This window comes from Artemia franciscana, chromosome 8, assembly GCF_032884065.1.
Source record: "Artemia franciscana chromosome 8, ASM3288406v1, whole genome shotgun sequence".
Taxonomy (NCBI): domain Eukaryota; kingdom Metazoa; phylum Arthropoda; class Branchiopoda; order Anostraca; family Artemiidae; genus Artemia; species Artemia franciscana.
The window spans coordinates 10,633,434-10,650,422 of record NC_088870.1 but is presented as its reverse complement, the minus strand read 5'-3'; the positions used below and the strand labels follow the sequence as shown (position 1 = coordinate 10,650,422).

The 16,989-nt window shown below is 36.8% G+C and overlaps 1 protein-coding gene across 1 annotated transcript in view; it reads right to left on the bottom strand.

Moving 5' to 3' along the window:
* LOC136029970 (uncharacterized) overlaps positions 1 to 16,989 on the bottom strand; it is a 32,602-nt gene that overhangs the window by 5,719 nt on the left and 9,894 nt on the right. Inside the window, exon 2 of the mRNA XM_065708535.1 lies at positions 1,038 to 1,223. Within this exon, the coding sequence (XP_065564607.1) occupies positions 1,038 to 1,223 (186 nt within the window). The remainder of the gene's footprint in view (positions 1 to 1,037; positions 1,224 to 16,989) is intronic.

Genomic DNA, 16,989 nt, shown 5'->3' with positions numbered 1-16,989 from the left:
ATTATCTCTTAAAGCCGCAAGCCTGTTTTTACGTTGCTCTTGTGATTCCTCGACACGCCTTCCTTTTTTACTTTCTCTTTCAGCAGCAAGTCTGGTTTCGCGTTGCTCTGGTAGTTCCTCGACACGCCTTCGTTGACGTAAATTGCACATTCCTATTCTGGCCCTTTCTCTTTGAACCGCAAGCCTGGTTTTGCTTTTTGGTAACATTCTATCTTTTTGAATGTTTTTCAATTTGTCAATGTTTATTCAGTACAAAATTACAAAATATTTTAGTCATAATTTATAATAGTACGTTGTTCGCTAGTATCCGTCGGTGCCAGTTCAAATTTTTTGGATTTTGTGCAAATCACGGATATTGGCGAATGACTGGCTTTACAATTGTTAGGTATTTGGTTTTAATTCCCATAATTTTTGGCTTTTATTGAATTTTAGTCATCTTTTATATTCTTTTGTTTTTTTTTCGTTCGTTTTTCGTTTATTTTACATTGACTTTCCGCGTTTGTTTTGTTGGTTTTTTCTTCGGCATTTTTCTTGAATATACTATTTTGTTCGCGCTGGAGAAGAGATGTGGTTGTCCTCTCGAAATATTCGCTCTGTATTTTTTCTGTATTCTCGTTTGGTCATAAAAAAACCCATTTCTGATCAGTTTCTTTCTTTATAGTTATAATATCTTAAAATATAATGTATTATTATGTTATAACAATCATTATAAACTTTCAAATAATAATAATAATAATAATTCCCAAACTAGGATAATTCTGTCCTTTGTGCTTAAGATCTCTTCCCTATTCTTAAAAATGGTAACTCAATAGAATATGAATTAAATATTTTAAGTTTCGCAAACTTCTTCTTATTTTCTATATCTGATCTATGTCTTGGCTTCTTATTATCGTAAACTTCTTCTGAACTGGTTCGAAAAACTTTCTATGAGTAATTTTGGTGTTGTGGATATAATTCCAAAGTTAGAGATTTAGGTCCAAAGATATTTAGGTAAGACTGATATTAAATAGTATCTTATTATCAGAATGTATCCTTACCTTTCGACATTCCATCCAATTTCACTTGAAGTTGCCTCAGTTCTAATTCCCGCCTATCAATCTGACGTTCGCCATTACACTTTTCAGTTAATAGCTTTTCTTTAGCATTTCTCAAGCTGACACGTTTAGCTCTTAACTCCTTTTTTTCATCATTCAAATTCTCAAGAAGAGTTTCTGTCTTAGCATCTGGAAAAGAAATAATATAATATTAATAATATATATTTAATGGATGCAATCTATATATATAAAAATAAGTTGTCTGTCTGTGTGTCTGTCTGTGGATCAGGTGACGTCATGTTTATGTGTTGACTGACGTCATGACATTAGTTGTCGTCATTTTTGCTTTGACGGTGACGTCATTCAAGATATTTAAGACATATGTTCACGTAGAAATCTATTAATGTTTAAGTTTACAATGACTGATGAACTTACCATGGCAAAAGCCGATGAAGATGCTCAAAGAGTCTATGCCAAAAAACTTGCTGCTGATAGAGAAAGTCAGAAAAGAAAGCGTGCCGAGGAACTACCAGAGCAACGCGAAAGCAGACTTGCTGCTAAAAGAGAAAGTGAAAAAAGAAGGCGTGCCGAGGAATCAAAAGAACAGCAAGGAAACAGGCTTGAGGCTGATAGAGAAAGAAAGAACAGAAAGCGTGCCGAGGAATCAAAAGAAAAGCAAGGAAACAGGCTTGAGGCTGATAGAGAAAGAAAGAACAGAAAGCGTGCCGAGGAACTACCAGAGCAACGCGGAAGCAGACTTGCTGCTAAAAGAGAAAGTGAAAAAAGAAGGCGTGCCGAGGAATTACAAGAACAGCAAGAAATCAGGCTTGCTGCTGATAGAGAAAGTAAAAAAAGAAAGCGTGCCGAGGAATCACAAGAACAGCAAGAAATCAGGCTTGCTGCTGATAGAGAAAGTAAGAAAAGAAAGCGTGCCGAGGAATCAGAGCAACCTGAAAGTTATCGCCTGGCATTCAGGTACAGCCCAGTCGATGATAATAGCTTGAGTAGATGTGTTCAAATCGGGACCATGTCTACAATTTGTCCCTATTGCAAGGCCTTGAAATTCAATGGTGAAACAATGGGAATGTGTTGCGCCTCAGGAAAAGTTAAACTTCCTCTATTGGCTGCACCACCAGAGCCATTGAAGACTTTCCTTACTGGAACTACGTCAGAATCTAAGCGTTTTTTGTCAAAAATCAGAAAATACAACTCATGTTTCCAAATGACGTCGTTTGGAGCCCAAATCGAAAATCCAGATCAATTTATGTCTACTTTCAAAGTAAAAGGGCAAATTTATCATAAAGCAGGGTCCCTTCTACCATTCTCAGGCGAGAATCATAAATTTTTACAATTGTACTTCATCAGTGATAGAAATTCTGAATTGAATGCACGTTGCGAAATTTCTCCCAACGTTGAAAGGACAATCGTTTCCCAATTGCAACATCTTTTCCACGAAAATAATAATTTAATGCGTCTGTTCAAAACAGCCATCGATTTGATGCCTACTGATACGCATAAAATTGTTATTTCCGCTGACAAAACGCCTCCTGGCCAACATGTGCGTAGATACAATGCTCCAACTATCGATGAAGTGGCAATCGTTATGGTCGGTGATCAGTTTTTACCTCGAGATATTATTCTTCATAAGCGAAACGCTCAGTTGTTAACGAGTGCACAATGGCACACAAAAAATCGCTCGAGGCTCTGGATCAATGCTTGAAAGATTTGCGAGGGAAGTCGAAACCCTTTGGCAGCACATTAATATTGCTTGCGGGAGATTTCAGGCAAACATTACCTATAATACCTAGATCAACTCCTGCAGACGAAATGAATGCTTGCCTGAAAAATTCTAATTTATGGGCACACGTAAAAACATTAAAATTAACTACAAATATGCGTGTCCGATTGCAAAACGATGACTCTGGTCAAACATTTTCAGATCAATTGCTGGCAATGGGAAACGGAAAGCTCCCAGTAGAATCAATTTCAGGACGTATACAACTACCTGCTGATTTCTGTAATTTAGTGACGTCCAAAAATGAATTGATTGAAAAAGTATTTCCGAATATTCTAAAAAATTATAAAAATAATAAATGGCTAAGTGAAAGAGCGATTCTCGCACCCAAAAATATAGACGTCCACGAAATCAACAATATTGTTTTGACCAAGATTCGAGACCAGGCAGTCCTTTACAAGTCAGTCGACACAGTTTTGGAACCAAATGAAGCGGTTAATTATCCATCTGAATTTTTAAATTCCATAGATCTTTCAGGGTTTCCACCACACGTGCTACAACTAAAAATAGGCGTACCAATAATACTTTTAAGAAATATAAACCCACCAAAGCTTTGCAATGGCACTCGACTTGCCGTAAAAAAAAACAATGGAAAACCTAATAGAGGCCACAATCTTGACAGGGCCTTTTGAGGGTGAGGCTGTTCTTATTCCTCGCATTCCCATGATTCCAACGGATCTGCCTTTTCAATTTAAAAGATTGCAATTCCCAATTCGATTAGCATTTGCAATCACCATTAACAAAGCTCAAGGTCAATCATTAGAAAAATGTGGTATAGATCTTAATACTGATTGTTTTTCCCATGGACAATTGTACGTTGCATGTTCGAGGGTCGGTAAACCTGACAATCTATTTATATGCAGCGACAATTGGACAGCGAAGAATGTTGTATATTCGCAAGTTTTACGCAGTTAATTTGTATTTTGGAACCAAATGAAGCGGTTAATTATCCATCTGAATTTTTAAATTCCGTAGATCCTTCAGGGTTTCCACCACACGTGCTACAACTAAAAATAGGCGTACCAATAATACTTTTAAGAAATATCAACCCACCAAAACTTTGCAATGGCACGCGACTTGCCGTAAAAAAAAAAAACAATGGAAAACCTAATAGAGGCCACAATCTTGACAGGGCCTTATGAGGGTGAGGCTGTTCTTATTCCTCGCATTCCCATGATTCCAACGGATCTGCTTTTTCAATTTAAAAGATTGCAATTCCCAAATCGATTAGCATTTGCAACCACCATCAACAAAGCTCAAGGGCAATCACTAATAAAATGCGGTATAGATCTTAATACAGATTGCTTTACCAATGTACAATTGTATGTTGCATCTTTGAGGGTCGGTAAACCTGACAATCTATTTATACGCACAGACAATGGGACAGCGAAGACTGTTGTATATTCACAAGTTTTACGTAGTTAATTTGTATTGTATCTATCTATCTATCTATCTATATAAAAACGAGTTGTGTGTATGCATGTTTGTTTGTTTGTAAAAAGAGCGTTTGCATATGACGTCATTATTAGTACATACGGCTTTGTATATGGACAGACAATGGGAAAGCCAAGAATGTTGTATATTCGCAATTTTTACGTAGTTTGAAACACATATATAAATCTATCTATATTCACAGGTGGGACACAGGGACACAACTACAATGGCGCGTAACTAATATGGCGCGTAACGACTTACGCGCGCGGGGGGGCTTGGGGGGGCGCGAAGCGCCCCACCAACTAGGTGTTGGGGTGGCGCGAAGCGCCACCCCAACAGCTAGTGTAATATAGTAATCAAATAGTTCGTGGTAACGAGCTGTAGTAAGGAGCGACCCGGCTCAATAGTAAACGAAAATCTAAAAAACGGATACTAAAATTTTGATACTAAAAGATACATCAAAAGAATCGGATTTTCATGCTGATTTTAAATATATAAGTTTCATCAAATTTAGTCTTTGTAATCAAAAGTTACGAGCCTGAGAAAACTTGCCGTATTTTGGAAAATAGGGGGAAACACCCCCTAAAAGTCATAGAATCTTAACGAAAATCACACCATCGCATTCAGCGTATCAGAGAACCTTGTTGCAAAAGTTTCAAGCTCCTTATTATTATTTAAGAATTAACGACGCTTCTTGACTACTATGGTCCCTGCGTCGGCCCTGCAGTGCATTCCTGCAGCGTGATCTACAAACATGTGGAACTTCGTATTTTTTGCCAGAAGACCAATCACGGGTAGGTGTTTTTTTTTTCATGGGTCATCGTATCGACTAAGTGGTCCTAGAATGTCACAAGAGGGCTCATTCTAACGGAAATGAAGAGTTCTAGTGCCCTTTTTAAGCAACCCACAAAATTGGAGGGCACCTAGGCCCCCTCCTACACTCATTTATCCCTAAGTCAACGGATCAAAATTTTGAGATAGCCATTTTGTTCAGCATAGTCGAAAACCACAATGACTATGTCTTTGGGGATGACTTAGTCCCCCCACAGTCCGTGGGAGAGGGGCTGCAAGTTACAAGCTTTGACCAGTGTTTACATACAAGAATGGTTATTGGGAAATGTACAGACGTTTTCAGGTGGATGTTTTTGGTTTGGGAGGGGGGTGAGGGGTGGGGGCTATGTGAGAGGATCTTTCCTTAGAGAAATATGTCATGGGGGAAGAGAAGTTCAATGAAAGGGACGCAGGATTTTCTAGTATTACCATAAAAAAAAATGAAAAAATAAACATGAAAAAGTTTTTTCACTTGAAAGTAAGGAGTAGCATTAAAACTTAAAACGAATATACATTATTACGAATATGAGGGGTTCTTCTCTTCCTAAATACCTCGCTTTTTATGCTAAAGTATTTTTAGTAATTTCAACTATTTATTCTACGACCTTTCTGATTCAGGGGTCATTCTTAAAGAATTGGGACAAAATTTAAGCTTTAGTGTAAAGAGCGAGGTATTAACGAGGGGAACAACCCACTCATATCTATCTATATATATAAAAATAAGTTGTCTGTCTGTCAGGTGACGTCATGTTTCTGTGTCGACTGACGTCATGTTTTCGACTGACGAAATTACAGACTGGGACATCGGGACACAAATGACGACCGGGACACCGGCACATAGGGAATATAAATGACGACCGGGACACTCAAAGAGAAAGCGACCGGGACACAAGGAATGTTCGATTAGCAATCATCATCAACGAAGCACCGGGACACAAATGACGACCGGGACACAGGGAGTATAAATGACGACCAGGACATAAGTAAAAAAAACTAAAAAAAATAAAAAAAGGTAAAAACTACAAAAAAACTAAAAAGAAAAAAAAAACTAAAAACTAATAAAAAACTAAAAAAGCTAAAAAACTAAAAAAACTAAAAAAGAAAAAAAAAATAAAAAAAGGAAAAAAAGGAAAAATAAATGAGAAAAACAAAACTAAAAAAAAATAAAAAAAAACTAAAAAGAAAAAAAGGGGAAAAATACAAAAATTTATTTCATCATATACCATTTCAAAAACGAATGTATATACAGACCGGGACACCGGGATACAAATGACGACCGGGACACAGGGAAAATAAATGACGACCGGGACACAGGGACACAACTACAACGGGGACGCCGGGGGGCACAGGGGGATATATAAATGACGACGGGGACACAGGGAATGTTCGATTAGCAATCACCATCAACAAAGCTCAAGGGCAATCATTAGAATCATGAGATATAACTAAAAAAAAGGTAAAAAACTAAAAACTAAAAAAAAAGACCAATTCAAAAACGAATGTATATACAGACCGGGACAGCGGGACACAAATGACGACCGGGAAACCGGGACACAAGGAATGTAAATGACGCCCGGGACACTCAAAGAGAAATCACAGACTGGGACACCGGGACACAGGGAATATAAATGACGACCGGGACACAGGGACACAACTACAACGGGGACGCCGGGGGATATATAAATGATGACGGCGACACAGGGAATGGTCGATTAGCAATCACCATCAACAAAGCTCAAGGGCAATCATTAGAATCATGAGGTATAGATCTGAATACGGATTGTTTTCCCATGGACCATTATATGTTGCATGTTCAAGAGTCGGTAAACCTGACAATCTATTTATATGCACAGACAATGGGACAGCAAAGAATGTTGTATATTCGCAAGTTTTACGTAGTTAAAAACATATATATATATATATATATATATATATATATATATATATATATATATATATATATATATATATATATATATATATATATATATATATATATATATATCTATATTCACAGGTGGGACATAGGGACACAACTACAATGGCGCGTAACTAATATGGCACGTAACGACTTACGCGCGCGGGGGGGCTTGGGGAGGCGCGAAGCGCCCCCACCAACTAGGTGTTGGGGTGGCGCGAAGCGCCACCCCAACAGCTAGTATATATATAAATAAGTTGTCTGTGTGTGTGTGTCGAGTGACGTCATGTTTGTGTGTCAACTGACGTCATGTTTGTTGATTGACGAAATTACACACCGGGACATCGGGACACAAATGACGACCGGGACACCGGGACATCTATAGATATAAAAATAAGTTGTTTGTGTGTCGAGTGGCGTCATGTTTGTGTGTCGACTGACGTCATGCTTGTTGATTGACGAAATTACACACCGGGACATCGGGACACAAATGACGACCGGGACATAGGGAATATAAATGACGACCGGGACACTCAAAGAGAAAGCGACCGGGACACAAGGAATATTCGATTAGCAATCACCATCAACAAAGCACCGGGACACAAATGACGACCGGGACACAGGGAATATAAATGACGACCAGAACACTCAAAGAGAAATTATAGACCGGGACACTGGAACACAAATGACGACCGGGACAAAAATGACGACCGGGACACCGGGAATATAGATGACGACCGCGACACTCAAAGAGAAATTACAGACTGGGACACCGGGACACAAATAACGACCGGAACACAGGGAAACAACAACAACGAGGACGCCGGGGGGCACAGGGGGATATATAAATGACGACAGGGACACAGGGAATGTTCGATTAGCAATCACCATCAACAAAGCTCAAGGGCAATCATTAGAATAATGAGGTATAGATCTGATTACAGATTGTTTTTCCCATGGACAATTATATGTTGCATGTTCAAGAGTCGGTAAACCTGACAATCTATTTATATGCACAGACAATGGGACAGCCAAGAATGTTGTACATTCGCAAGTTTTACGTAGTTAAAAATATATATATATATTTATCTATATTCACAGGTGGGACACATGGACACAACTACAATGGCGCGTAACGACTTGCGCGCGCAGGGGGGCTTGGGGGGGGGTACATAATAAAAATGTAAGAATATATAAGTTTTCTACGCAAGTTAATTCTGAAGTTACGGATATTTTTTACTAATAAAAACGTTCGTTAAAAATTAAAAGTTCTGGTTTCCTTTTTAAGTAACCGAAAAATTGGAGGGCAACTGGGCCTCCTTCCCCACCCCTTATTTCTCAAAATCGTCTGATCAAAACTAAGAGAAAGCCATTTAGCCAAAAAAAAGAATTAGTATGAAAATTTCATTTTAATAATTTATGTGTGGAGAGCCAAAATCAAACATGCATTAATTCAAAAACGTTCAGAAATTAAATTAAAACAAGAGCTAAGAGCTCATATGGCACTTGTGACGAGGCAAGAAGAGCTAAGAGCCAAGAGATCATATGGTATGAGCTCTAGCAAAATTCTATAAATTAACAGATTGATTTAAAAAGGAAAATAAGAGGCTTAATGCCGGTCAAGATTTAAAATAAGAACTCTGAGTCACAAAGTCCTTCTAAATATCAAAATTCATTAAGATCCGATCACCCACTCGTAAGTTATAAATACCTAATTTTTTCTAATTTTTCCTCTCCCTTTTGCCCCCCCCCCCCAGATGGTCGAATCTGGGAAAACGACTTAATCAAGTCAAATTGTGAAGCTCCCTGACACGCCTACCAATTTTCATCGTTTTAACACGTCCAGAAGCACCAAACTCGCCAAATCACTGAACCCCTCCCCTCAACTCCCCCAAAAAAAGCCAATCCAGTATGGTTCAGTCAATCACGTATCAAGGACATTTGTTTATTCTATCCACCAAGCTTCATCCCGATTCCTACACTCCAAGTGTTTTTCCAAGATTTCCCCCTCCAACTCCCCCCAATGTCAAAAGATCTGGTCGGGATTTGAAATAAGAGCTCTGAGACATGAATTCCGGAATTCCGTTTTCCCCCTCCAACTCCCCCGAATGTCACAGGATCTGATCGGTATTTAAAATTAGAGCTTTAAAGCGCAAGATCCTTCTAAATATCAAATTTGATTAAGATCTGGTCACCCTTTCGTAAGTTACAAATGCCTCAATTTTCAAAATTACCCCCCCCCCCCCCCCCAACTCCACCAAAGAGAGCAGATCCGGTCCAGTTATGTCAGTCACGTATCTTAGACAGGTTTTGATTCTTCCCATCCAGTTTCATCCTGATCTCACCTCTTAAGTATTTTCTAAGATTTCTGGTTCCCCTCAACTGCCCCCCTCCAATTACGCTGGATCCAGTTGAGATTTAAAATAAGAGATCTGAGTTACGAGATCCTTCTAAATATGAAGTTTCATGAAGATCCGATCACTCCTTCGTAAGTTAAAAATACGTCATTTTTTCTTATTTTTCAGAATTACCCCCCCCCCCCCCCGCAACTGAGCGGATCCGTTCCAATTATGTAAATCACGTATGCAAGACTTCTGCTTATTTTTCCAACCAAGTTTCATCCCAATCCCTCCAATCTAAGTGTTTTCAATCATTTTAGGTTTCCCCACCCCAAACTTCCTCCAATGTCACCAGATCCAGTCAGGATTTAAAATAAGAGCTTTGAGACACGATTTCCTTCTAATATCAAATTTCATGGATATCCAATCACCCGTTCGTAAGTTAAAAATACCTCCTTTTTTCTAATTTTTTAGAATTAACCCCCACCCCCAACTACCCCAAAGCGAGCGGATCCGTTCTGGTTATGTCAATCAAGTATCTAGGACTCGTTTTTTTTCCCCACCAAGTTTCATCCCGATCCCTCCACTCTAAGTGTTTTCCAAGTTTTAGGTTTCCCCCTCCCAACTCCCCGCCCCCATCACCAGATCCGGTCGGGATTTAAAATAAGAGCTCTAAGACACGATATCCTTCTAAACATCAATTTTCATTGAGATCCGATCACCCATTCGTAAGTTGAAAATACCTCATTTTTCTAATTTTAAAGAATTACTCCCCCCCCCCCCAAAAAAAAACTATCCCAAAGAGAACGAATCAGTTCTGATTATGTCAATCATGTATCTGGGACTTGCGCTTATTTTTCCCATCAAGTTTCATCCCGATCCCTCCACTCTAAGTGTTTTCCAAGATTTTAGGTTTCCCCCCTCCAACTCCCCCCAATGTCATCAGACCCGGTCGGGATTTAAAATAAGAGCTCTGAGACACAATATCATTCCAAACATCAAATTTCATTAAGATCTAATCACCCGCTCATAAGTTAAAAATACTTCATTTTTTCAATTTTTTCCGAATTAACCCCCCCCCCCAGATGGTCAAATCGGGAAAACGACTATTTCTAATTTAATCAGGTCCGGTCCCTGATTCTCTTGCCAAATTTCATCGTCCTAGCTTACCTGGAAGTGCCTAAAGTAACAAAACCGGGACTTTAGGTTTTCCCCCTCCAACTTCCCCCAATTTCATCAGATCCTGTCGGGATTTGAAATAATAGCTCTGAGACATAATATCATTCCAAACATCAAATTTCATTAAGATCCAATCACCCGCTCATAAGTTAAAAATACTTCATTTTTTCTATTTTTTGCGAATTAACCGGGCCCCCACTCCCCCCCAGATAGTCAAATCGGGAAAACGACTATTTCTAATTTAATCTGGTCCGGTCCCTGATACGCTTGCCAAATTTCATCGTCCTAGCTTACCTGGAAGTGCCTAAAGTAGCAAAACCGGGACCGACAGACAGACAGACAGACCGACAGAATTGGCGATTGCTATATGTCACTTGGTTAATACCAAGTGCCATAAAAAGACTTTTTTTTTAACTGAGAGTAAGGAGCGACATTAAAACGAACAAAATTACTCCGTGTATGAAAGTGGCTGTTCCCATCTCAAAGCCCCGCTCTTTACGCTAATTTTTTTTTTTACTGTTTAATAAAGTAGAATTGAGAGAAAGAGTCAAACTTTAGCGTAAAGAGCGGGGCGTTGAGAAGAGAATAGCCCCTTTCATACTCGGAGTAATTTCTGTTCGTTTTAACTTTTAATGTCGCTCCTTACCCTCAGTTAAAAAAACTAGTTTTTTTTATTTGATTTATTACATATTATAGTATATAGTAATATAATATTATATTATAACAATATAATACTAACTGGATGTTTTGATAATAGATTTATTGTGAAACGGACATAGGCATTTTCATATCAAATTATTTTGTGTTTCTGTGAATAAAAAAAAATGACTGTAATGAACGACCAAATGAATTCAACCTGCCTTGTGCAATGAATTCAAAATGAATTCTACCTGACCATTGGTAAGCGTCCCTTGTTTACCTCTCATTTTCAGGCAATCTAATGGGCATATGTCAATTTTAAATTTTGGGTCAGCCTGCCTGAGACTCCAGGCAGGCAATTATAGACTTATCACTAGATGGTCTGCAGACGACCTTCTATACTTGTCAGCAAGTTTAATTTCTGTAGAACAGAATTTCAATATATTGGAAAAAGAATATGAGGAAATTGGTTTGAGTTTTAACACATCAAAGCATAAAATCTTTTTATTCAGTAGGAATAACCCTGTCCAACTCAAGATTCAACTGAGAACACAAGTAGTCCTACCTTTTGAATACGTTGCTCTACTGAGTTTGCCAATTTGCAATACTATACAATCTGCACAAGGACTTACTGTAAAACATATCGAAAAGAAATTTTAGTCGTCTTAAGAAGATTCTATTCCTCGAATATATATTTTAGACAATTCATCACAATTAAAGATTTAATTAGCAGCTGTGTCACCTCATTTCTTGGACGTTTTGCTGGAGATTATTAACCAATGATAATAATAAAAAATTCTGAAATTGTTTCTGTTAAATTTGTCTTTTCTGTTCATTATAATATTTCACATTTTCTTGTCTATCCATCTTGAATATTACTATTGCGATAATGACTATTACAACCAGTTAATGGCATATGATTTTTCTTATTTTATGGTTCAAATAAAAATACATGTAGACATGATTCCAACTGAGCCAAGGGATGTGCAGCAACCTTATTGATAAAAACTTCCAAGCTTTTCCGCCTCTCTTCGATGAACTCTTCTTCGAATATATCATCAAATAACATGATTGGTGCAAGTAGTTGTCTGCTAATAGCTTTTCCAGGAAGTGGTGGCAAAACCAATGTGGTATTTCTCTGTAGGTCATTTTTCAGTCGAACAAAATCACTGTATCGCCTTCTAACACTTGCTCCTCGTAATTTAAAAACTGTTAAGTTTGTCTGTGTTCGCACTTCGTAATCTGTAAATTGATTTATCCTACCAGAGCCTTGACCATGAGTGACAGGGCGTATCACCTCGATTTTTAATAAATGTGATGGCGTTGTGTCTAAAGTACCTGGTTTAGCGTCTTTTGAAAATCTAACAGCTTCTAATTCTGGAAATTTCTTAGGAAAACTGAATTTTTTTACGAAGGTAATTTTGAATTCGTCTGAGGAGGAACCTGAAAACATGATGCACTAGTTACAAGTACTAACCCAGAAAATGACAATGAACAGAATCATAAAGGTCACGACATAATTACAAAAGTTATCATAAAAATTTATTTTGATAGTTAATCAAATTTTGCTTTTGGAATTTAATTTTTATATGACACATAAATTTTTTTGGGGTTATTGATTAGTTTCCTCTTGAACATGAAAGAACAAAACTTTTAAAAGGTTTTCAAAATCTGCTAATGCTATGTGTTACATCAATTTAGAATTTTTATTGACATCATAGTTATTAAAATTGAGTTAAAAATAATTATTAAGTTATTATTTTAAAAAAATTATTATTTTAAATTATTAAAAAATTATTATTTTAAATTATTAAATTAAAAATTAGTTAATAACTATTAAAAAATAGTTATTAAAATTTAGGATTTTAACAACAGTTGTTCAACTACTTGTAGCATTTCATCCAGGATGGGTATGGAGGTTAGAATATTCAAACAAAATCCACGCCACCCGAAAAAGTAGGATGTTAGTCCAAAACCGAAAAATCAAATTGCAGGAGAGGATCTAGGGAATTATGAACATAGTTTGTCACCTATGGGACCCAGAAACACCGCAATTTTTCTCCTTTATTGTGCTGTGGGACCAATGGTTTTTCTGGAGCATACACGAGCTTGTTGAACAAGACACTATATTTTGGAAAGGTGCAAAAACTTCTTGCCTGCACCGAAAAAGGGTATGTTTAATTTGTTGTTGATCAGAGCCAACAGCAAGTCAACTGAGGCAAGTTTACACACCATATCAAAGGGGAATAGCTGAAGTTAGTTTGTCAAGATTTGGATTTCGAACCATGCTTGTGCTTCCGAGTGGAATTCAGTCAATAATCATATATGCTATTTTTTGGAAAGTATTTGAGGATACACCTGTTTTCAAATTCCCCCCCCCCTCCGTCTTAAGAAGAACTATCCTATATGACTTATTACTGAAAAGCATAAACCCAACAAACGCCCATTTCTTGAATGTCCAATGACAAGAAACTACGTCTGTAAAATCAATCTTGAGTAGTGATGGTTCCTGCACTGTGCGATTTCAGGTTATAAAGGTTGTTTATTCCGCATTAAAAAGGGACAACTATTCAGTCTTTTCTGTGAATTTGGAGAATTCACAACAAAAAATTTAATTCGATCAGCAATTTCGGTCAGCAGTGGATCCCAAAGCATAACTGCCGCTTATTACAAGAAAAGTAAAAAAAAATAGTAAAGTTTTGAAGGGAACTTGTAAATTCCACAAGAAAAACTCTAATTTTAGACCAGATTTCGATTAATATTGGCTCTCAGAATTAGTAATTTTCACTTACAAAGACTTTCTTTCGCATAAATAAACGGATGTTTATTTTGTTGGTCTGTACATCTATTTAACGCAATCCAATGAGTCGTAAACATTGCTCAAAAAGAACTTACATTACAAGGCTTAAGTACGCCAACGGGTCTGTGATAGGTCATCGCGGTTGCAGTGGTAGCAGCAATCTAGCAAAAGAGAAACACGTACCATAGAAACAAAAACAACCCAAAACACCTAATGGCGTCAGATCAAAACACAAAGTTCCCCACTAGAACTGCCTTGTCCGAAAATGCTATGAAGAAAACTTACAGTCCCTAGGCTGGAACAACAAGAACAAATCCATTGGTTTGAAAAACAAGGAAAACACGATATTCTGCATTAAAAGCGTCTTTTTTTCGTTTTTGCTCCACTGTTAGCAGGACACTAGAGCATCATAGAAAGCTGTTTGATGGTTCATTTAAAAAAAATTGCTATATCTAGTGCATTTCGTAATTAACAAGAAACGATATTTTAAAAAGTCAACTTTTTATGAAAAACTGCATTTTCGTATACAAGGTTATGAATGACGTCATAGCCGGGGTTATAATCTATGCTATTGCGTAATTATTATGAGCCATTAAACAAAAGGGAAAAAGAAACCCTTTTTTTAAGAAAAAAAGAGAGATACATCAGTGCTACAAATGCCAAAAAGTAATGTTCCTTGTTTTTCCAGGTAGAGGACTGTAATTCTCTTGTATAAGGTTTTAGACTATGCTGATTCCAACGGTGCAGTTTTTTTTTTTTTTTTTGATCAGACGCCAATTTCAAGGAATATTAAGCTTTCCCAAAACTACCATAGTTTTCTTTTTATAAACGTTTATTTTTAAGGTGAACGGAAAAAATAGTTACCATTTTTGAATCACTGTAAGATGGCAATTTTTCTCATTTGGCAGTTTTTAACTTTTGATTACTATCGGCTGTCGTTTGTCTTTTAATAGTTGGCAGCTACAGCTGAAACCATGATTTTAAAAGCGATAACCTATGAAAACAATGAACAGCTTACCAGTATATTCTCAGTCATTAAGCATCAACTATAATGGAATAATGGATATACTTCATGCAGAGATAGCAAAGTCTATCAACCAATTCTTGCTTGAATCTTTTCTGAAGACAAGTTTGATGCATAATTATGAACATAATGATTTTTTTTTAACATTCAGCAACTATGGGGTAGAGTTCCTTCTTTACTAAAAGTATATGTAGAATATCGTGGTTGCAGCCATTTTTCTTGATTTTTAAGCTAATATATTTTCCTTGTTGTTCAACCCAAGGGACGGTAAATTCCTTATAAAGAGTTTTTGGACAATGCAGTTCTAATAGTGTACTTCTTGTTTTGATCTGACTCTATTTTTAAGAGTTATGGGTTACTTTAGTTTGTACTATGGGGCGTGATCGTCTCTCACTAGGTTGCTAGCTACCGCTGCAATCCAAATTCATTATCTAGCATAGGGGGTTTAGGAAAACGCGGTTTTAATAATGTACTTCGTTTTATAATCTAATTCTAGTTTTAGGAGTTACGGGCTATTTTATTTTTTACTGGGGCATGATCGTCTCTCACAAGTTTGCTAGCTACCACTGCAACACGGATAAAAAATTTCTGATAACCACTTTTTTCTTATAATTATTTCGGTAATCTTAATCATAATTATAACGCACCATGATCTTTTGTTTAGCTCTCTCAATTGTTGCTTTTTTATAATCTTCATCATTCTGATAACACTCCTTGATCTTTTGTTTTGTTTGCTCTCTGATTTTTTTTCTTCTCAATATGCATGGTCTGTGAAATACCTTTGCTTTTGTCTTGTCAGGATGCTATCTCTATTTTTTTTTGTGTACTACTGTTTTTTTTTCAACTTGCAAATGGCTTGTTCAGAAGACAATATGTTGTCAGAAGACAACATAATACATGTTACTACATATTACATGTTAGTCCCATAAAATCACGCATCATGCAGTAAGAACCTATTGAAAAACAAAACTAATTTTCATGCCTGTATTCTGACCCCCCCTTACTATATCATAATACTTCTAATGATCGTCTTTTAATATAAGAAAATCAAGCACACCGTTATAGAGATAACCAATCTAGGATTTGAGCCAAAAGAAAAAAAAAGTTTGGTTCCAGGATGCAAGCAGATGTTAATAATATTTACTACTAGAAAGATATGGAACAATGCAGTTTTTCGTAAAAATTAAATAAAAAAACTAATTTTTTTAACTGAAAGTAAGGAGCGACATTAAAACTTAAGACGAACAGAAATTACTCCGTGTATGAAAGGGACTGTTCCCTTCTCAACGCCCAGCTCTATACGCTAAAGTTTGACTCTTTCTCTCAATTCTACTTTATTAAACAGTAAAAAAATTTAGCGTAAAGAGCAGGGAGTTCAGAAGGGAACAGCCCCTTTCATACACGGAGTAATTTCTGTTGGTTTAAGTTTTAATGTCGCTCCTTACTTTCAGTTAAAAAAAACTATTTTTTTTATTTAATTTCTGAGCGTTTTTGAATTAATGCAAGTTCGATTTTGGCTCTCCGAACATAAATTATTAAAATAAAATTTGCATATTAATTCTTTTTTTGGGCTAAATAGCTTTCTCTTAGTTTTGATCAGACGATTTTGAGAAATAAGGGGTGGGGAAGGAGGCCTAGTTGCCCTCCAATTTTTCTATTACTTAAAAAGGCAACTAGAACTTTTAATGTTTAACGAACGTTTTTATTAGTAGAAAATATACATAACTTAAGAATTAACTTACCGAACAAACTTCTATATTCTTATGTTTTCAATATGTATATGAGGGGGTTTGTCCCCTCGTTAATACCTCCCTCTTTATACTAAAGCTTTTTCATACTAAAGTTTTGTCCCAATTCTTTAAGAATGACCCCTGAATCAGAAAAGCCGTAGAATAAATAGTTGAAATTACTAAAGATACTTTAGCATAAAGAGCACATTTTCATTGAGTTTCTCTTCCCCCATGACATATTCCTCCAAGGAAAGATCCTCCCACAT